Genomic DNA, 21702 nt, shown 5'->3' with positions numbered 1-21702 from the left:
TCTTAATGCAAAACTAAACAGTGGAATGAATCAGAGGTGAGCGAAGAGCTATGGGGGATCAAGAGTCTGACTTTGTCGTGTTTACCCCAGAAGGAAGGTTTTAAAACTCTCCAAATCTAACTACATACAGGATGAGGATCAAACACTCAGCTGAGAGCCCCTGTGATCAAGAGAAAAAAATCCTGACAGCTGCTCCCACAGCTGAACCAGCACTGGTCAGAAAATAGCTGCAAGATGAAGCAATAAAAATCTGCCTTTAGTAGAGCTAACAACGTTTCTCCCATTCTGTTTGACATGCAATAAGAAGACTAGTTTTCAATTGGATAGTTAGCAATGAGTTCTTTTATTAGGCCTGCAAAGACTTACCAAAAAAAGGTTAATATAACAAAAAATTTCAGTCTTAATCCATACAAAATAACATTGCATCCAACTTGAACACTTTGAATCATTCCTGCACTGCATCATCTGCACTGCATCACAAAAGAACTGGGGGACACATCGTGGACCACCATTTAGCCAGCACACTGCCTCAAAAAATCCTCCTCGATTTGCATTTACTTATGTGAGTGTGCAACATATTATCTTGAGTTGATACCAAGGTTTGGCACAAAGCACGCTCTGCCACCGTAAAGCTGAAGGTAAACATCCTTGTGGGGTTGAGTTCCTGTAAAGTTTAAAGTAGGCAGTGTAATGGCAGAGCTTGGCTGATGATGAGGAAAAAGGCTGGGTAAGTAGAGGAAATGGGAGGATGGCATCTGAGCAGTTTTTTTTTTCTCAAGGGGCAGAAACTTTGTACGGGCTCCCTGGGACGTTATCATCACCCCATTTGACAATGACGGTATAACTCCCCTTGTCCTTGACGGTGTATGTGACATTGTAGAGCTTATTACCCATGTGCTTGACATAAACCTCCTCGCAGGGGGCATGGGGTCCATGCACACCTACCATCAGCATGTTGGTGCCTAAATGGGAAAAAGCAAATTTTATTATGGTAAAATACTTTTTTACAGTCACCCAAGCAGCTTTAATTTGGTGCTCCAAAATGTTTGTGGTACGTCTTTGAAATCTCACCTGCTTTGCTGCAGTCAACACTAAAGTTATTTTTCTGCCCAACCACAGCTTTGGACAGCCCCTGTCCACGGCATACCACCTTGCTGGCGTCAGATGTCAGCTTGGTTGAGGTGGTGGAGGAGGAGGAGGAGGCACTGTAGGCCCCACCTACTTTAGAGGTCTTGGTAACAGTTTCAACCAGCACAGAGGAGGTCTCATGTAGGCTGTGTCCCCCTGACAGCCTTGTGCCTGCAGAAAAAATAGACAGCAAAAAAAGTTATCTAAAATTGTCATGACAGAGATGTTAGATAACAAACTCAGTCCTGACAAAGATGTAGAGAAAATAAGGAAAATGTGTGAAAAAGTGGCATGAGCTCAAACAGAAAACCCTCTTTAAAATAAAGTATATTTAAGGGATTTGTTGGGATTGTTCTGAATCTTGAAAGTTTTCTTAGATTAGAACAGGGAATTTATTTTTAAGTCAATATAAACAAAGCAATGACAAGAATACTACAGTACAGGACAACACTTTCCATCTGAGAAGTTCTCTTAGAAATACATTTATAATTTTCTTGATTTTCTTCTAAGTTCCTCTCTTTTTCAGAGCAACATTTGCCTCATTATCATCACATTTGTCATTCACAGATCAGATGGGAGAATGACTGTGAAGCAGACCTGTGACTTTGGCTTTGAAAGGGCTGCCCACTATGTGCTGTGGCCCGCCGTATTTGATTGTGATGAGATAGTTGCCAGGTGCCATGGGTGTGTAGGTAATCCTGTAGCCCTCTGGACATTCGCGACAGTCCATCTTCACCTTGGACGGCCCATCGATGTTGACTGACAGAGTGCCAGAGCCTGCATTACAGGTCTTGACCACAAATTCTGAAGGGATACCTGGAACATAGATGGTAATACTGATGCTGACAAGACACTCTGCACTAGATATCACAATGTTATTTAAATGGGAAATGAGTGCTATCTACCTGTTGTCCCTCCCTGCAATCCAGGCCCGTGTGCGGTCACCATGCCTGGGTCTCCAATCAACCCGGGATCTCCAACTCGCACATTGAAGGGGCTCCCGGGAATGTGGCATCCATTGAACTTGACGTCTATAGAGTGAACTCCGTTCTCACGTGGAATAAAGCGGATTGCACTCTTGTCTTAAAAACACAAAAAAAGGAGCATTTAAGTCTTAATTTGTTCAAGCTAAAGTCTCCCTCCAATCATCTTTTGATCTATTGTAAAAGCTTCTCCACTGGTCTTTCATTATGATTATGTCTTTTTTAGCACAATTAAAAATCTGTATTGTTTTTAGGGCAAAGTTTACTGCAGAGCAGCAATAGTTCCTTAGAAATTTGCCTCTGAGTTGTGGGTGGCACCATAAGAGTAACCCTGCCAATGCTTCTCATCATCCCTTTGTTTACACGCATTCCCCCCTAACTTGGAGCCACTCACAAGCCCAACCTATCGGTGACACAAAATGGTAAGCAATATCGGAGCTATTCAGTCATAAAGTTTCAAGTCAGATGCCAGCTCAGACGAGGAAAACAAAGACCTAAATGAATTTCTGCAAGTGGATGCATCAGAATGGAGCAGAACTGGGAGCTAGTGGCCCGATTTTACGTCACATCTACAAGAGTTTTCTATTGGCATTTTTTCATCTGCTTAATTTTCTTTAAATTTGTCCTCCATCCATGAGAAAAATACCCCAAGAATTCGTTAAAAACACCAAAAGCGCGATTTTCATCGAAGTGGTATTTTAAAAACTTTTAATGAACTCTGTTGCTGCGTACCACTGTCAAGCTCAGAGACGTAGCATTCCTCAGTAGAGCCAGACGGAGTGTGGACTTTGGCGTCAACCACACCCCGGGGACCGTTGCGTTGCACCATGAAGGATGCCTCCTGGTTAACCTTTAAGTCCTTCTCCTGTCAAAATAAGGAAAAGGCTGAATAAATTAACTGTGGTGAAACACATTTGCATGACTCAGCAGACTTTAACGAGAACACCCACAGCATTTACGTTGAAGAGGCAAAGAAGGTCACCATCTACAGCGAGGCGTTTTGTGCGTTCAAGCCACAAGTGGACAAAAGGTCCAAGCAGGTGGAGATAGTGTGACATTTTAAATGCTGCTGTTGCACTTCAGCTAAGTTCTAGTGGTAGAAAAGTGCACTGAAGTGGCGTTTACAGTTAACTACAAATACAGAGTTTCAGGGTTTGTGGCAGCTGTAATGAAGATGGTAAAAACAAAAAAAGCAACAACCGTACAATGACAAAAGTAATATTATGAGTTGTCACAGATCAATCTATTTCACGCTCACTCTGCTCTGTCTTTCTGGCAGAAGCACAGTCATGCATTTGAGTGCCCACATAGCACAGCTTGTGTTGCCCCACATTAGCAAAGGACAGTTAATCCAGTCCTTCATCACTGGCCAGCATCATAGTATTACAGTCATAAACGCTATTCCAGCACTGGCATTCAATTACACTTCAAGGACAAAGTACTATCAGACGGGGATATAAACAACTGCTCACACATGCTTTTTGACTTCTGCATATGTAAATGTTTTCTCTGAATATTGCAGAAGAAATGCAAAAACGTTAACAAAACGAGTTTAAAGGGTAGAACATGTGCGCATGTGAGAGCGAGCTGTACCTGAAGACTCGTCACAGTGAGCCTGCGGGCCTCATCTGACAACGTGGCAATTGGAACGATGAAGGGGCTGTCAGGGATGTGCTCATTGTTGAATTTGATTGACACCTCATAGTCCCCTGTGGAAGCAGACATGTTATTTACTTTTGCGATCAAATGAACCACAGGAATACCCGAGAAACTACGGGAGAGCTCAACAGCAGAGACAAAAATAAACGCATAAAATGCACAACAGAAAGAAACTTTATGGTTGTGGGAGTTAAAAGGAAAAAGAACTCTACCTGGTTCTTTCACTATGTAAGACACTCCGCAGGAACCATCTTTCCTGTCCTCAAAAGTGATCTCAGCCTTGCTGGGTCCTTCTACTGCAATAGACAGGCCGCCAGCACCTGCTTCTCTGGTCCAGATACTGAACTCAGCTAGAAAGTTAGCAGATCATGAGGTTGCTTAGTTCAATTAATTGTTTTAAAAAACAATAAGTCATCAAATGACGGTATAACATCCGTCATTCTCAAAGATGTTCATAGAGATGCATTAAAAAAAGCTAAACCACGCAAAAGCTCCAACTCATTCATAGAGTGAACTTACAAGGAGCTCCAGCCACGCCTCTTTCCAGCCCAGGACCTCCTGCACGAACCTTGTGGGCCCCACCTTCTCCCATGGGTCCTACTGTGAACTGGAAGGGGCTCCCAGGAACGTGCTGTCCTCTGTATTTAACATTGACTGTGTGGGGTCCAATTTCCTGAGGGATGAAGCGCACGCTGTATGTGCTGCTCCCTCCATCCACAATGTCTGCATCCACTGTTTTTCCACTTGGACTGGTCACCTGAGCTGTCATGGCCTGAGAACCACTCTCAACTGAAAGAGAGGGGAGCAGAAAATAAAATCAACCAGTTAGTAATAATAACTAAACATTCCCCGAACTGGGCTTATATTTTGACTCACCTTCAGGTCTGGCTGTGAGGCCGGCAAAGCTGCTCAGACTCTCTCGGCCCAGAAAGTCCCCAAAAACATCTCTGAAAGGACTTCCTCCTCCTCCCACCTGAGTGCTCTCCTCCACGCGCACCTCCCTCTTGGTCTCTCCGCCACGAGTTTTGCTGATCTCTGTGCGCTCGGTGCGGGTGTATGTGTGGCTGCTGCGAGTGAACGTCCGGGTCAGCCTCTCCTGAGCTGAAACCATCTGAAACCAGTTTCCTGTGGTAGGAAAAAGCAGTGAGAATACTAATGTAGCTGTGGGGCAGCTTCAGGATTACCCGCCGCCCTCTAACCATTTCTGACCGCCTCCTGTATTCACCTGGGATCTTGAGGTTAAGTCCGCATGTGCTACCCACTGAGGCAAGAGAGGAGGCCTGTCTCTTTCTCGTAATGCTTTCCTTGATCCTTCCTTCTCCGGTCACCTTGACTGCAAATGGGCTTCCTGGAAAGAACATACAGAAAAATACCAATTTGACTTGCGTCAAATCACATAGGCTTTTCGTTCTTTATTGATTCTTTTTGTAACAGGTTCACACCTGGGATGTGCTTTTCCGCAAACTTGATGTTAACAGTGTAACTTCCTGGTTCTGTTGGGCAGTAAGTCACCCTGCATGTCCCGTCCTCCATATCCTCACAGTTGATGTCAACTTTGCTTGGACCTTCAATCGACAGAGCAAGACCTCCATAACCTGGGTTTTAAAAAAAGGGGTAAAAGACACACTGATATTATAAAACATAGTAACTAATAATTTTTTCAACCTTTTGCAGGATGATTTCTAAAAGTTTACCTGCATTCCTTGTGTCCACGAAAAATTCAGCCATTTCAAAAGTGTGTGCTTCAATCAGGCCTTTTCCAAAAGCTTTTACTCTGCTGGCCTCCCCGATCTCCGACTGACCGACCATGATTTTGAAAGGACTGTTGGCCACATGGATGCCATCCTTTCTGACGCTCACTTCATGCTCACCAACCTCTTTGGGAGTAAAAGAGATTCCTACGGATGTAAAAGAGAAAAAAGTGTCAATTTATTTATGATTTTAAGGATTCATGTGCGATTTTGTGTGTCCTAGCTGGAGGATACATCACCTAGGTGTCTGTTGGGCAGCCTCTTCAGCAGGCAGGGTTCCTCATTGCCTGATGGAGCTCTGATACTGGCAGTCAGGCAGCTCAGATCAGTTTCTGTAATCTTTAGGGACACATCAGTTGCTGTCCCCACATTCAGCTGGGAGGTTCTGGTTATGGAGTCATCTCCTGCATGACATACAAAAATGATTAAGAATTTTATGGACTTCTAAAAGCTGGTTCAATATAAATGTGCATCGAAATATTTACCAGTGATCTTGGCAGTAAATGGACTTCCAGGGATGTGTTTATTGTCAAATTTAACAATGATGTTGTAGTCTCCCGGTGCAGTGGGGAGATAGGACACAGTGCAGGTACCATCTTTGTTGTCCTTGCATGTGATCTCAGCTTTGGAGGGACCCTCCACTGCTAGTGACAGTCCACCTTAAGAGGGAAAAGGACTCAAAAGACTTTAGTGATGACCGCTTGCAGGACCAGTTTCGCTCAAGCGTGGCAAAGTGGCCCAATTTACCTTCTCCAGCATTTTTGGTGACCACTGTGAAGGTGGCGGACTTGTTGACCATGCCATAACTGAGACCGGGACCATAGGCAGTGACCACACCACTGTTCACCGCATCCACATAGAACTGCAGAGGACTTCCTGTAGCAAATGTAAGTAATGCTTAGACTCTGGTTTAGGCTTATTTAGTTCCCATCATCAGCTAGTTTGTGACCTGGAATGTGGTTTCCATCATATTTGATGTCCATCTCATGGAGGCCTCTCTCTGTAGGTTGGTACTTTATTGTGATGGTGCCGTCCTTGTTGTCGGTGATGTGCGGCCGAGCGGTTTTCCCTGACGGCATCTTTACTTCACCTAAAGGTTTAAAAGGTTTTCATTTCAGTGGCATTCTTTTACATGTGCAGGAGCCGGGCGCTTTGTGTTAGGCTAACCTGTGATCTCTCCCTGCTGTGGTGTGAAAGGGACTAGGAAATTAACAGGGCGGAAGAGCGGGTCCACTGTATCTCGAGGTACCACTGGCTCATTTGTGGCCTGTCAGTGCAGAGGGCAAAATGACACATACAGACACCTGCAACACAACTCTAACTGCTATGTAATTACTCCTTTACTCACCATCACTTGGAAGGGGCTCTTTGGGATGTTCTGCCCTCCAAAGCGGATCGTAATTACATATTTCCCCGGTTCAGGGGCAGTGTAGTAAATATCAAAGGTGCCATCACGATTCTCCACCACATCCATGTCCAGCTCCATTCCCTGTGGGGTCAGCACCTTGCAGGTCACCTTTCCTTTCCCTGCAGCCTTGGCATCCACTGTGATGACTGTGTCCTCTGAGGTTTGCAGCTTCTGCAGACTTGCTGTAAAGGACAGAAGGACATAAAATTCAAAGTCCCGAATAAATTCACACCAAAAAGCGTGACTTGCAATGTTGCCGGGACAGAAAAACAAAGCCTGTGTTACTCACACATCCCATGTCCTCCAACTGAAACTGCAAAGTAGAAGAAAGCAGTCGTGAATAAATCTAAAACTGATTCAACAAACTGTCATTGTGTTTTGTCCATCAGAACTATCGCAGAAGAAGTTGTTACCTGTGAGAAGACATTTGCTGGCGTCTCCAGTGGGCAGAGACTGGATGCGGTACGGGGAGTAGGGAATCTCATCTCCTCCATATTTAATGGTGATGGTGTAGGGCCCGGTAGAATCAGGGACGTAGGACACAGTGTACGTCCCATCCCTGTTGTCTTGGATGGTTGCGTTTTTTGGCTTGCCCTCTGGATCCTGTCAATACAAGTTAATTTTACTCAACTATTGCAGGTTACAGCGTGTCAAAAGGGAGCAGTACCTACCAAAATCTGCACAGTGAGCAGTCCTTCTCCAGCATCGCGAGCATCGATCGTGAATTCAACAGGCAGACTTGCAGGTACACCTTTAATGTCCAGACCAGGACCACTGGCTCGGACCTTACTGGCATCATGGCCGGGTTGAGACATCACTTTGAATGGACTGGTAGAGAAAATAGAGTAATTAAAACTAAAAGGCCTCTTGGAGGAAAACAATTTCCAAAGTAGATTCAAAAACCAACTGAGATTGATCCTCTTATTGTTGTTTGATGTTATTCAAAAGGCTTCATACCTGTGTGGGACTTCCTGATCTGAATATTTGACTGACACAGTGTAGGGGCCGTCCTGTGCTGGGGTGTAATGAACTGTGTGGGTGCCGTCCCCATTGTTCTTCACACCAACAGGCTCCACAGTACCTGCAAATATTCATGTCCCACATGCCGATTCATAGTTACTGTTACGATGTTGAACCAATTCTACATTTTCTTCCTAAAATGTGTCCTCACCTGTTGGACCGTAGAGTTTTACATCCAGTGGAGCCTGTCCCGCCTGAGTACAGTCCACCGTAAAGTTCTGAGGAACGTGGGCCCTCACTCCTGTGCCCAGACCTGGTCCAGAGCATTTGACTTTGGTGGGGTCCACTGGATCCTTCACAGGAACACGGAATGGACTGCCAGGGATCGGTTGACCTCCATAGTTGATGTTTACATCATAATCTCCAGGAGTGAAAGGTACATATTCCACACTGCAGCTACCATCTTTGTTGTCCTTGCACGATATTTTTGCCTCTGAAGCTCCCTCAATTGTAAGACCCAAACCTCCAGTACCAGCACCCCTGAAAGAGAAGACTGCATTTTTATGTTCCTCTTCATTGCTTATTTTCCAATCTATACTGTCAGATTCACCGACGCTATAAAGTCTGAATTATGTGCACTTATTTCTATGAATGCCTCCACAGATGTCTCCTCTGTGTGTTCTTACAGTACCTGGTTTCCACAGTGAAACGGTTAGGCTTGTTAGTTATTCCTCCCTCCAGACCCGGCCCAAAGGCACGGACCCGAGTCGGATCACATCCTTCAACCACAGATACTCTGAAAGGGCTCTTAGGAACAGGCGCATCGTCGTACAGCACTTCAATCAGATGAATTCCTGCACACAAGCAGATGCATCTGTGCAGTCAGGGCCCTGCTGTCACTCATTTTCATTTGATTTCTCTAAAAACTGAAAAGCATTCTTTGATTGTGCCTCCTCCTCTTAATTATGAGCAAAACTAAATCCCCAATGGGAATATAAACATCTGTTTATTAATAAAAGCCACTTTCCAGAGTTCAGATGCTTCGGTGAAGCAACAAGATGATCCATCTGCTTCTTATTCATTATTCTGTTACAAGGTTTTTTTGACAGAGCGCTCTAAGTAGGCCTATGGAACACGGCAGGTTCTCAGCTGCAAAGCTCTGATATTAGAGCATGTCTGGTGGGGCAGAAGTGCTCTGTGATCCCTTTGCTTTGTGTTAGAGGTCTCTATTAATACCTACTGTCATCTCCTTGCTGTATTGCTTCATGCAGGCAGCCTTCAGCACACATATCCGGCTGGTTAAGAGCTCCTGTTCCAGAGCACACTCTATATAAAGCAGAGGCTGTCTGCCTCTATGCCTGCCTGCTCCCTGCCCCTCACATCATTGCTTGACTGCATCAGTCTGTATTAATACCCCTCTCTCTCCCACTCTTCTGCTTTATTCCCAAACGGCGCTCCAAACCAGCACCTGTTAGCAATTCTTTGTCTGGCTGGCTGGATGTTTTTTTCACTTCCTATCTTCTAATGATTTTCTGTATTTAAGTTTTACTCATGTTAACTGTTTTATGCAGTCTTAGTTCAGTGGCTGTTTTTCATTACTGATCCTTTAATTGCATTCATTTGCAGAGCTAAATTAACTAGCAGCTTTTTTTTTCTTTCTCTGAGCTCATACCGTCTTCAAACGCTGTGTACTCCACTCTGTAAGTGCCGTCTCCCTTGTCTGTAATATAAGCATCCGTATTGGAGCCAGAGGGGTTGATAATGTGAACTTTAACATGACCCCCTCCAATCTTGATGAGGGCACGGGCATCCACAATGAAGTGGGTCGTGACTTCTCTGAGGACCCCTGGAAATAAAAAGGAGACATCAGGTGATTTATTGACCGAGACCAGCATCAAACTTGCTCCGTAAGGGTTGTTGTAAATGTTTTAGTGGGGACTTTTTCGCCACTCAAAGACAATTTGCTCAAACTGTAAGCCACATTTGAAATGCAAATTGATTTAGGGTTAAAGGTATTTTGACCAGTCTCACCTCTGGGCTCCACTCCAGGCCCGTAAACATGGACCCCACTGGTGTCCACGGATGGCTCCACCTGCAGCACCCGGGGAAAGTGGGGAATTGTGTGTCCGCCATATTTAATGGTAATAGTGTGTGTGCCCTGGAAGGATGGGATGTACGTGACAGAAAAGGTCCCCTCAGCAGTTTTCTGGATGTGCACTTCAGCCTTAACCCCAGTCTCTGACACAATCTCAATGGTGAGTTCAGCATCGCCTGCTCTGCTGCAGTCCACAGTAAAGGTTGCTGGTTCTCCTGCCTTGGCCCTCTCCAGACCTGGCCCACTGGCAACCACTTTGATGGGATCAAGGGCTGGGCGAATGGCAGCTTTGAATGGAGAGCCAGAGATGTGCTGCTCTGCAAACAGGATGTTGATGGCATATTCCCCAGGCTCGGTGGGAAGGTAGGACACTGAGCATGTGCCATCACCATTGTCTTGGCATTCAATTTTTGCCTCACAGGGGCCCTCCACTGTCAAGCCCAGTCCTCCAGCACCAGCTCCTTTGGTATCAATGGTAAATGGAGCTGGTTTACCCACAATACCGCCCTGCAGGCCTGGACCGAATGCTCTCACCTGTGGCAGAGTAATCAAACATGTTTATTTCCTTTAGCTTTTAGTTTGTACGTAAACCTGTAAGAAGCTGCAAAGAAGTTTGACCTTTGAAGGATCAGCCGGCATCACTGCCTCAACCCCAAAAGGACTTCCTAGGACAGGGTTCCCATCATAGTTGACGTCAACCTTGTACTGTCCCTCCTCTGGGGGAATGTACTTTACACTGTGATTGCCTTTTGCTTTGTCTGACTCCAGCTTGCAAGGAATTGGTCGGCCTGAGGGAGAAGTCATTTTCACTCCTACGTTGCCAAGCCCACCAGCACCCTTCGTGTTCACCGTGAACTCCTGGTCCTTCCCAACCTCTACTTCTGCAAGGCAGACCAGTGAAATCATTGCAAATGGTTCTTGATGTGTAGAAACAAGCAAGGAAGTTTGTTTTTCTTGCAACTTACTGGTGTCCAATCCCTCAACTTTAACTTTTGCTAGATCCATGGCTGGTGCCACTGTAATATGGAAGGGGCTTTTGGGAATGGTGTCTCCTCCCAGAGCAATCGAAATTGCCATGTTGCCCTGAGAAACGGCCAAAAAACACGAGTATTCAATGATTAGGTGTAGAAAATAAATTCTATTTTAAAACAGAAGACTGCAGTACCTGCTGAAGAGCTGTGTATTTGACAGTGTAGGAATAATCATGATTATCGATGATCTCAAAGTCACGAACTGCCTCTCCGGGGCCAGATGCGGCAAAATGCACCTCAGGTTTGGCTTTTCCTGCTCCCTTTGTGTAGATTGTGAAGTGGGTTGGAGTGCCCACCTCCACACCTGAAACATGCAGTGTTGTTAGTGTTACGACTGCAAAAAGTGAGTGATTGCTGGCTGCTTTGCAGACATTATCGTAATCTCACCTGTCTTGTTGAGTCCTGGACCCTCTGCTCTCACCTTGCCAGCATCATGAGAAGGATCCACCTTGACTTTAAATGGACTGATTGGAATTTCCTGTGAAAGTTAGCAGATAAAAATGTTAAACTAAAAAACCATTCCATAAGCAATTTGAGAAAACCTGGTTATGCCTGAACCAGAACAACTTACCTGGTCAGCAAACAAAACCATGATAGTGAACCGGCCTGGAGCGGGTGGAGTGTATTTGACAGTGAAGGTGTCATTGTCATTCTTGATGATGTCAAAGTCGATATCCGCCTCAGCAGGACCAACCACCCCAGGGGCACACTTGATTCCAATGCTGATGTCCCCTAATGGTGCATGACAATGAGCCCAATTCATAGAGGTTACTTAAAAGTAGATGATCTGAATAAATTGAAGTCATCGAGCTCCATTGCCTGGAGCTTGATTTCAAGTACAAGCATGCATTTAAATGGGTTTGCAGCTTAGTCTCACAGTTTCACCTCTTCTGTTCATTTTGTGCTTCTCTATTTTTAGCTTTTACGAGATAGCGCCGATACTTGCACAACCATTCTCTATCCTTTTTCTCTTGGAATCACTCATATCATACACTCACCTTGGCCAGCTTCACTGCAGTCCACAGTGAAGTACGTTGGCTCATTAGCTTTAAGCCCTGTCTTCTCCACTCCAGGCCCAAAGACCTTTACTTTGTCAGGATGAGAGCCCTCTCCAACCAGAACCTAATGAATTCACAGAGCACTTGAAGCAGAAACAACTCCTACAGCTCTCTTACATTACATTTGGTCAAGTATCCTTATATTCTGTCAAGATAATTTTATGTCAAGTGCATCTGTGTTTGCGTATCTGTACAAGAGTCTTACCCTGAAGGGGCTGTTGGGGACATTGACCTCCCCCCAGGTGATGATGATCGTGTGCTTGATGGGTTTAACAGGAGTATACACACACATGAATGTTCCGTCGCCCCTGTCAGTGATCTTGATGTCGATGGTACAACCTTCTACATCCTTAATGAACAAAAACCTCTGTCAGCTCAGGCCTGTGCAGGCTCATGCAATAAAGATGATGCTTCCCCATGAATAAAAAATGATCTTGTGGATCTGGTACCTGTGCGTAGATTCTGAGGTGACCCTTCCCAGCCATGCGGGCATCGATAGTAAACTCAGTTGGTTTGTTTACAATGACACCAGTTGGCTGCAGGCCTGGACCATATGCTTTGACCTGTAACAGTTCGGTTAGATTACACTAAACACAAACTCTGTGTTACTTATCATGAGATGAAACAACTAGCCATTACTTTTTCAGGGAAAACATTATTGACTGCAGGAAGGATGTGAGCCATGAAGGGGCTGTCCTTGATGTCTTCATCGTCACAGATGACATGCACGGCATAATCGCCGGGCTCGGTTGGCCAGTAATGGACATCGCAGGAGCCATCACCTTTATCGTCACACTCGATTTTCGCCTGTGATGGGCCTTCGATAGAGAAGCCTGGACAAATATAACACAGATGGGGATCAATAAAATGTATGCTAAATTATTGTAAATGGGATTCACACAAACTTACCTAATGTTCCAACTTCAGTGCCGATGGCTTCCACCACGAAATCAGCAGATTTTCCCACCATACCAGTCTTCAGACCAGGACCCCAGGCCCTAACTTTCTGAAAACCTGCCTCTTCACCCACCTCTACCTCAAAGGGGCTGGAAAGCACATGAAAGCATGAGCATACGTGATCTGTTTCATGACGACTGCTGAAGAAGAGTTATAATCAGGAAACTCCTACCTGCGTGGGATGGGCTGGCCTCCCCAGGTTATGCTGACTGTGTATTTACCAGCTTTGAGTGGGTAATATTCGCACTCGTAGACTCCATTACCAGCATCTCGCACTTTCACCTGCTCCTCCGCTCCAGCTAAAAATAATTATTAAAATTAGTGTGCATTCTTATGAGCACAGGCGCATTTCATATGCATGCCAAAAAAGCTGAAAAAGCAATGCCCAAACAAAGGAAATAAATAACTAAATATATATGGAGAAGAGATACAGAGAACAGAGAGATGACTGACTCACTTGGTCCTTTGACTGAGACGTTCAGTGTGCCGCTGCCAGCACCTTTAGTGAAAACTTTGAAGTCTGCAACCTCCCTTATTCTCACACCTTTAGGCTGTAGCCCTCTGCCAGTAGCTCTGCAAGCATTGGGGTTTATTGCTGAAAGGAAAAACAATCAGCGTAAATGACAAAGCTATTTCAAAGCCCCAGAATGCTGAGAGTGGCCAGCAGTTTGCAGCAGTGTTAGTGGAAGATTGTAGTTCACATGGAAATTCTTTAATAGAAAAAGGACAAAACCTGAAAAAAGAGTGATGCATTTGTGCAAAAATAAAATTAAAAATCACACAAAGAAGACTATCTTCCATAAGGCTCTGACACATCACAATGCATCTGACAACATTTCAGTCTGGCACCCTGAAATGTTGATGACAGGCTTTAAACTGAGTGCTGGCTGATGCAAATTTGGACATGGTAAAAACAAACACGCCAAGAACAAAAGCAAAGATATTTAACAAAGAAGAACAAAGAAAAGCGGGAACAGATAGAAATGCAATCTGGGGCAATCTGTACGATATCTGTACAACTCTCCATTTGATCTGTCTCAGAATGTAACTAAACCATCAAGCAGAGGAAAGAAGGAGCAGGCGACCAAGCATGGAGGTGGCCCTCTGTGTTCTGAATTTTTAGAGAGAGCGCAGAGGGGCATCTGCAGGGCCTGGCACAGGAAAGACGGCACTGAGGCGAGCTAACCAGAACAAGATTCTCCTAGCAGACATGTACTAACTTGGACGGCCCGCTTTTTTGGGGGGAACCCCCGCTGCACCCTTTGCTCCAGGTGGGGTGCGCACTGACTGAGGAACTATCTGCAGTGGAGCTCCTGCAGGAGGAGCAACGCTTGGTGCTAGAAATGACAGATAGGAAGGATCACAGTCTGTGCACAGTGGCTGTTCTCAAAGAAAATAAAAGTGACTGAAGATTGTGATGGATAGATCCGTCTGGGAGCAACAGCATGCTAAGGAATCTGATTTGTGTGACAGTAATGTACAGCGCAGACAAATGACTTACCCTCCGCAATGTTGACGTGAAAGGGACTCCTGGGGATCTCCTGGCCAGCAAATAATATGTGGATGGTGTGGGGCCCCTCCAGAACGGGATGGTAGGTGCAGCGGAAAACACTATCACCCTTGTTTTCTAGGATGAGCTCCACCGTGTCCTTTTTGCCTCGAGGATCAACAATGACCACACTGATGTCTCCGTTACCAGCACCTGCCGAAGTTCATAACAAGAAGATTTAAATGTCCAGTGATTATCTTGTCTCAATTTAAACATCTGATGGTTTTCTGCATTTTACCTGCTGTGTAGATGTCAAAGTAGGTGGGTTTGTTGGCCACATTGCCTGTTGCTTCCAGACCCGGTCCCCTAGCATGGACTTTGCTCGGGTCACCCATGTCTTTATCCACATTCACAGTGTAGGGGCTCTTATCAATGTCCTGACCCGCAAACAACACCTTCACCTGTCATTCAAGATCAAAGAAAAAGCTGTTTAAGACAACTGATAAGAAATTATATGAAATCCCATTGATGCAATTCATACCTTATGAACACCTTCGACTTTGGGGGTATATGTGACCGTATAGGTTCCTCTTTTGTCCTTGTTGGGTTTAACTTTGGCCTGGAGAAGAAGAAGAAGTCAACGTGAGAGAGATTTAAATCAAACACAAGCTTCCACACTTTAAAAACTTTGAGACTTCCTACAACTTTGACAGTAAGCTCACAGAGTACATGTCCAGACCTTTTGGTAATTATTTATAACTTGCCTCTTCTTTGTGTCCTTCAGGATCTTCTACAAACACCAGGACTTCACCACTGCCAGCCTCCAGAGTTTCCACTGTGAACACAGCTGGGTGCAGAACTTTGTTGCCATGAGGCTCAATGCCTGCAACAAGAAGACGTGAATTACATGTGATAGTTTGGTGCAATGCAGACATTTGCTGTTGTCCAGCTAAAACCAGTTTACTTACACCTGATATATTAAACACGATGAAACATAGATTTTGGTCAGATTTTCCAAAAATTAAAAAGTGATTTAACAGAAAATAACAAAAGATTTCCATAAATTTATATCTGTTCATAAAAAAATGAAAAATAAACTGTTATCATCAGCTTGGAGTTTGAGGCTGTGAAATTCAACCATAGAAATCATATTGTGTTACCCACCTGGCCCATAGGCTTTGACTTTATCTGGAAACAGCTGTTTGGGTCTAAGGGGAGCCCCAGGCTTCAGCTTTGCCTTGGGGAACTGAGATAAGTATGTCATCACAGAGTGCTCATCCACATCTGGGTCCACAATTTCCTCTGGAGCAATCACCTGCAGCACAGACCACGACACAGGGTTAATCGCACAAGCTGCCTAAGATTTTCTGCAGAATACATGGTTGAGTTGTAATTGAAAAAGTATAATCGATATAAATATTAAAGTGTAACTCTTTGGCAACCTCCAGCAACAAACTATAAAAAACCCTGCGGTGACCTAATTTGTTCTTAAATGAACTAAATTGCCATTTGCAGCATTGATATGGATTATTCTTACTTCAACTTTCCCTTATTAAGAATAGTGCATCAGGATTTAACAAGGATTAAAAGTATTTATTTTCTCCCCCTCTGACTCCTCGCTCTCTTAAATCACTTGTTTGCCTGTCTATCACACAGTGGCACAAAGCCGTGCACCACAATGGTTATATTTAACCTCAGGGTAGCAGAGTTAAGCCTCCGAGGGGGATGGGAGGAGGATTTTATCCTGAGCCAGACCTCTCCCTCATCTCCTTAACAGCACAGTCCTGGAATCCAGCCCCTAAGGCCTGCAGAGTCATGACATGCACCCCTGACTATCTTGCCAATGCTAAGCCTCCTAGACAACAACACACCCTGTGTCTTGGACAAACAAGTAAACAACCAACAAGGTGTTCGTGCAAAGCACAAACTCAAATGGAACTCAAAGTATTGCGCTTCGAGGATGGTAATATTGTTATTCTGATGAGCGCAGCATATTTACACCTCGGCTTGAGGCGCTGGCTCAGATGTGTGTTAGGAAATCTCACACCTCCATAAATTCACAAATCCCAACAAAGTCCAACACACTCTCTAACTCTGAGATACAATAATATGGATGGAAATCTAAGAGGTGAGCTTGGTAATAAATATTTCATAGTCCCCTCCAGTATGATATTCTAGGAAAAACACTGAGCTCTGTATCGGTATCATCGTTTTTTTTTTTTTATTCAGTGTATTCTGACACTATTTGTAAAGACCCTCTGTTTTTTCTGGATTGTACTCATCTGATTTGTGTAAATTCATAGAACAGAGGGAGTATTTGTTTATTGAGACCACACCCACCCAACTAATCAATAACGACTAGTGCAACCAATCTGCTACATCTCACCTGAGGCACCCCCAGCCAGTCGTCAGCCTGCTGCATGGCTTCTTTGGCATTCTGCACAGGCTGGTTTGGGTCCCAATCGACCCAATCAGGACACAAACCTAGAAGAACGCAGGAGGGCAATTAGACAATTGTGCATTGACCAATGCAGGGAGAGCTTGACCGCTGCTGCTATATTAAGTCCACTTAGGCTGTCACTGCTATCTTCCAAACACCTCCAACTACAAGAGTCCATGACCTCACTCACATTACTTTGCTCCTGCGTGTGACAATAAATGTCTATCGACTGCTCACGACTTCTACAGAAGTAGCGGCGCTGCGGCTGAGGCCCGCCTGCTCTGTGCTGCTAATGCCTAAATTGGATTAGTGGTGGCAATGGAGTGGCCTCTCACTCAAAGGACCCATGCAGCACACCACAGAATACTATTATCCAATTAATAAGACATGGGATCTCTGAATAAACAGGGGTTGAGTTTGCGTGTGCTTGGAAAGGACTGAGTGTGCCAATTCAGTGGAGAATCGCAATAATCCTGTCATCTGGGAGTGAAAGCGCAGCCTAGAGCACGGCTGTAAAACAAAACAAAACATTGATCCGCAGTGTAGGCACAATGATATTTAATATTCTATGAAAAACGGTTGCTATCTTCCTTGGTTGCACATTTGTACCTGAATTAATGCAGAGCCTCTCAGAGCCAGTTTCCCCCCTTAGTTAAAGCTCTTTGGTAAGAGCTGATAAAACATCACGACCTTGTATGGGCAGAGCTGCGGCACTGTGTTTAAAAGATGTCTCTTCAGATCAATGGCTCAGATAAACACAGTTAAACATTGTGTCCTGCACTTGCTACTCCCCCACCTTCAACTGAGTGAGGCTCAGCTTGTGCACGACTTCCTCATGTTCATTGTTGGAGGCTGAAGCCTCCACTGGCGTGGACTTAAATAACGGCCTCGTGGTCGTTGGATCAGTGGCTCAAGCTCCTCCCTATGATAGATTACTCTGCATTCTGACGCAGGGCCAAGCTTCCCTCTTGATGGAAGAGTAGGATTGGTGTCCAAATTTGGGGGTGTTGAGCAGCAGCAAGGCTATAAACGCCAAAGCCAGGCTTGGGCTTCTGGGCCTGAAACTCTGAGAGCAAATGCTTCATTGTGCGACAGCTGGTAGGGACGCCCTCCGGTCATCACAAACTGCTGTACAACACAAAAATATGACCTGCTCTCCAGAGACAGGTCACACTTGCTGCTGTCTAAATTTGGTTTTGTGCTCGAGAAAGTTGTGTGATCTTTCTACAGATGAGCAAAGACAAAAATCTCTTTCTGCAGTTCCTGACCTACATCCTGTTGGAACCCAAGAAATCCTGCATGAACATCAAGCACTGCACATATTCTGACTCAGCTTTAGTAGCATGCAGACTGTGGAGCAGCTGACTTCTTCTCACCAGGCGCACAGTTGTCAACCAGGGCTCCCAGCGCTTTGCCGTCCCGCCAGTCACGGTTAAAGTTGTTGATGGGCAGCTGTGGCACTTTGTTCTGTATCCAGCCCAACAGACGTTGCTTTGGAGTCAGTTTTTTCGTCTCCTCGTCATCCTCATCATCCCACATGGGCATTGAGATGGAGTAATGCAGGATGAGAGTCCAGATGAGACCCAGAATCAGCTTTAGATTGCCGTCCACAATGGCTTTGCTGTCTGTGATCAGAAAACAAAAGAGATTCCTGAAATGTTAATTTACTGTTTCATATCACCGACACTGAGCTGCATTCTCTCATTTTAGAATTGTTGTGTTCAGTTTATTGTTTGTGTAATTGATAAATAAGATGTTGTGTGTCAAAAATGGTCCTGCAGAGCTTTTTACAGCTGACTGGGCTATTCTGGGTAGAAATATAAACAATAATGATTGACTGCTAAGCAAAAAAGAATCTAATGCTTCTCACTGCTTCCCCTGAGCCCCTTTCTCTCAGACAGCTGTCTGGCTGAAGACCCCTGACAGTCTGTCATCCAGTCACAATTGTCCTCTGAAGGCAGTGACAGCTGAGGATGTGTGGAAACGGATCCCTCCCCGCATTAGTACCTCTTGGATTTCAATTACCTCCTAAACTTGCAGCTCCAGAGTGCGATAAATCAATTTAATTTATTGACAGTGAGCTTGCAACTTATTTCCAGAAGTTCTCAGAGGTGAAGTTTTTCAAATGAGCTTGTTAAAATCCACCTTAATTTAGAAACTGAGGCATTTGAGTGACAACAAAACTTCACCAAAGACAGCTGAACTTGAGTCATCCAGTCAGATTAAATTCAGCCCGAATATTTAATTACCATTTACGGATTAATATGGTGTTTTTTGTGTTTGAATCGCTTTTGAAATGATTGTTTATCTGTTGCAAGACAGTTTCACTGTGCTTCACTTTTCACAGATCAGATCCCAGCGTTTGATGTGTCACTGCTTGACTGGCACAGGCAGGTGGCATAACGTCTTTCCGGCTTTAAGGGCAACTGTGTGGTCAAAGGGACATCCATCAAATGGTTTCCAGTTACCCACTGTGACACACATGCAACTGGTGGCTCTATTCAGAATCGCTGCTGCAACAAGGCCCAGACATTATCTTCAGAGGATTTCCTTGACCCAGCGGGGCTTCATGCAGGGAGGTGTGGAGGCCAGGAAGGAAAATGCCAGGACTTCTTTTATTTTCACGCCCTGTTTCTGTCAAAGCAGTCTGACCCTGAGTGTGTCTGTACAGCTGTGACAACTGTGCCACAAACACACAAGTGCACCAGGTTCTGTTGTCCTGTTGCTGAGGTGTGATCCATGCCAGATCTGCTTATTCCCTATTTCTAGGATGGAAGGTGACAATGTGGCCTTCACGGTCTAATGGCCAAAACAACAACCCAGACAGGAATTTCTCTAGAGAGTGTGTCAGGATCACCAGACTCCATAATAGAAATTTTTTGGAAGCAGAATCCTCATTATTTCGTATATTTATTTTTTTTATTTATCTTCCCCTCTGTTAGATAAATGCTTCAGATGAAAGGATTTATCCGTCACTTATCCTATTAGACATGTCTGGGAAGTTTCATTCTCTGTTTTCTTCTTTTTTGAGTCATCCTTTGGTAACTTTGGGAAAAATCTTCAAACCCACTCTAAGCAGTGGAAGCTACATAAATCACAGTCTGATCCCCAAATCCTTCAGGAGACCATCTTGTTCACACAGGAGTGTCTGATGGCCTTGAAATGCAAAAAGGGCCACTGAGGCATTCTGATCTATGAGTGTTTTTGTATGAAACTGACAGCTGCACACATCTCTGACAAACATCTTTCTCATTAGCAAAGCTGTAGTGAATTTCAAGCATACTAGTTGCAGCATTGGTTCAGTGGGTGTTTGCTGAAGCAGCACTGAGTAGAAACAAGGTGTCGGCTCTGTCCCAGCTTCATGACCTCAGTGGCATCTCTGAGTAACTTTCCAGTGAGCTGTTGACCCTTGCAATGCTTTCCACTGACCGTGTCAACCATGTCGCTCTTCTGGCTGACACTGATAACAAACCGGGAAACAACGACAACCCTAAACTTTCCTACAGATTATTTTTTCCTTTGTTAGGTTTATAGTTTATATAAAACCCAGCTTACCTATTGAGACCAGTTTGATGTGCTCCCTGTCCAGGAACTCCAACGCCACAGAAACATTTTCTAGCTTCATCTGACGAAAGTTTGGCCTCGTGTGGTGCTTTCTGTACATCTTTTTCTGGCTCAGTACTTCCAGGAGGGAAATGAGCTTCAGGCCGTCGCTGAAGTCCTTCTGCAAGTCAGTGATGGTCTTGTTGACACATTTGAGGTGCTCGTTGCACCACCTGGTGAAGGTGTTCTGCTGGATCTTCTTCCAGGGAGCATCCTCGGCCAGGTCCTTCTCTGTGGCCGGCATCTCGTCCTCCTCCTCGTCCCCAAAGTCGGTGGCCTGGTAGTATTGCGGAGGCAGCTGGTCGTCGTAGTTGTTGGCCATCATGTTGGCTTGTTCCTTGTCAGCTTTTATACTTTGGTGACACTTGAGTGTTGGAGTGATGCGCAGAAAACTTTGTCGGGTGGATGGCAAGCCAACGCAGAGCAGAGTTCAAACTTGGAGAAGTTTGAAAAGCAGAGATTTCTCTGACCTACTTGTGAAAAGGCCGCTTGTGTCGGGAAAGTGATGGATGAGATGATCCTGATCCTCCCTCTTCTCTTCTTTCTTTTTTTTTTATAATTGGCGCCTTCTTGATAGGTCCTTCTTCTCTCAAACGTTCCTAAAAAGACTTTTTAGATTTCCTTGGCAGGTGAGCAGGAGCTGCTGGAGCTGCTGGAGCTGATTGAGCGTGTATAACTTGAACGTGGAGAGTGGACAGAGTTGGGTTTATAAAGGGCCCCGGGGCCACGTCACGCCGCGTCTGTGGTCATAGTCTATTTGCTCATCCATGAGGATAGCAGGAGTTGGGGTCGGTTTACAGGGGGGAGGGGGGCAGCGATTGGCCAGACCCCGAGTAGCGCAACAGTTGTGGCATGCATCCTATTTTTAGTCTCTCCTTTTTGGGCAAATATAGGGGGGCTGGGACTGACCAACTGTTTTGAATGTGTGTCATGCTGAACCAGAAGAAAAGAAAATCCCTCAGTTCTAAAAAAAAAAATGTTACCAGAAGAATAATTTCTTCAAAAATTGGAGTCCTGAATTTGAAACACACATTCAGGGGGTCATAAAATTGGTCAAATCATTCATAAGACAGTCATCTGCCACCTCACAGTAAAATGCAGATGAGCTGGAAGGCATGAAGTGATGTTTTGGTGAAGTTT

At 44.9% G+C, this 21702-nt stretch overlaps 1 protein-coding gene across 2 annotated transcripts; it reads right to left on the bottom strand.

Annotated features, from left to right (window-relative positions):
• Positions 1–324: 324 nt before the first annotated feature.
• Positions 325–21305, bottom strand: flnc (filamin C). 2 transcript variants are annotated; one of them, NM_001278890.1, is given in 47 exon segments: positions 504–962; positions 1072–1299; positions 1726–1944; positions 2034–2210; positions 2844–2976; positions 3705–3820; positions 3983–4120; positions 4290–4559; positions 4647–4895; positions 4996–5118; positions 5213–5365; positions 5465–5668; positions 5761–5925; positions 6007–6180; positions 6269–6397; positions 6471–6611; positions 6689–6788; positions 6870–7111; positions 7219–7242; positions 7343–7532; positions 7601–7757; positions 7887–8010; positions 8101–8429; positions 8581–8743; positions 9562–9735; positions 9921–10518; positions 10603–10865; positions 10950–11067; positions 11150–11319; positions 11403–11493; positions 11587–11747; positions 12014–12137; positions 12279–12422; positions 12523–12636; positions 12713–12906; positions 12983–13119; positions 13203–13329; positions 13488–13625; positions 14251–14367; positions 14532–14732; positions 14818–14980; positions 15061–15138; positions 15284–15402; positions 15684–15834; positions 16906–17003; positions 18336–18584; positions 20515–20905. In NM_001278890.1, coding segments are annotated over 47 exon segments (8238 nt in total). In that variant the 5' UTR covers positions 20888–20905; the 3' UTR covers positions 504–774.
• Positions 21306–21702: the final 397 nt, after the last annotated feature.

This window comes from Oryzias latipes, chromosome 6 (genome assembly GCF_053564925.1).
Source record: "Oryzias latipes strain Hd-rR chromosome 6, Olatipes_Hd-rR_3.1".
In the NCBI taxonomy this organism is placed as follows: domain Eukaryota; kingdom Metazoa; phylum Chordata; class Actinopteri; order Beloniformes; family Adrianichthyidae; genus Oryzias; species Oryzias latipes.
The sequence above is the reverse complement of the archived record's forward strand: the minus strand, read 5'-3'. Positions and strand labels throughout refer to the sequence as shown.

Coding starts and splice junctions, on each gene's coding strand:
- flnc (XM_011475868.4), bottom strand. CDS start 20,887: ATGATGGCCAACAACTACGACGACCAGCTGCCTCCGCAATACTACCAG. Junction 15,835..16,905: donor ACTGGCTGGGGGTGCCTCAG/GTGAGATGTAGC, acceptor TCTGTGCTGCAG/GTGATTGCTCCAGAGGAAAT. Junction 4,896..4,995: donor ACTTAACCTCAAGATCCCAG/GTGAATACAGGA, acceptor TTCCTACCACAG/GAAACTGGTTTCAGATGGTT.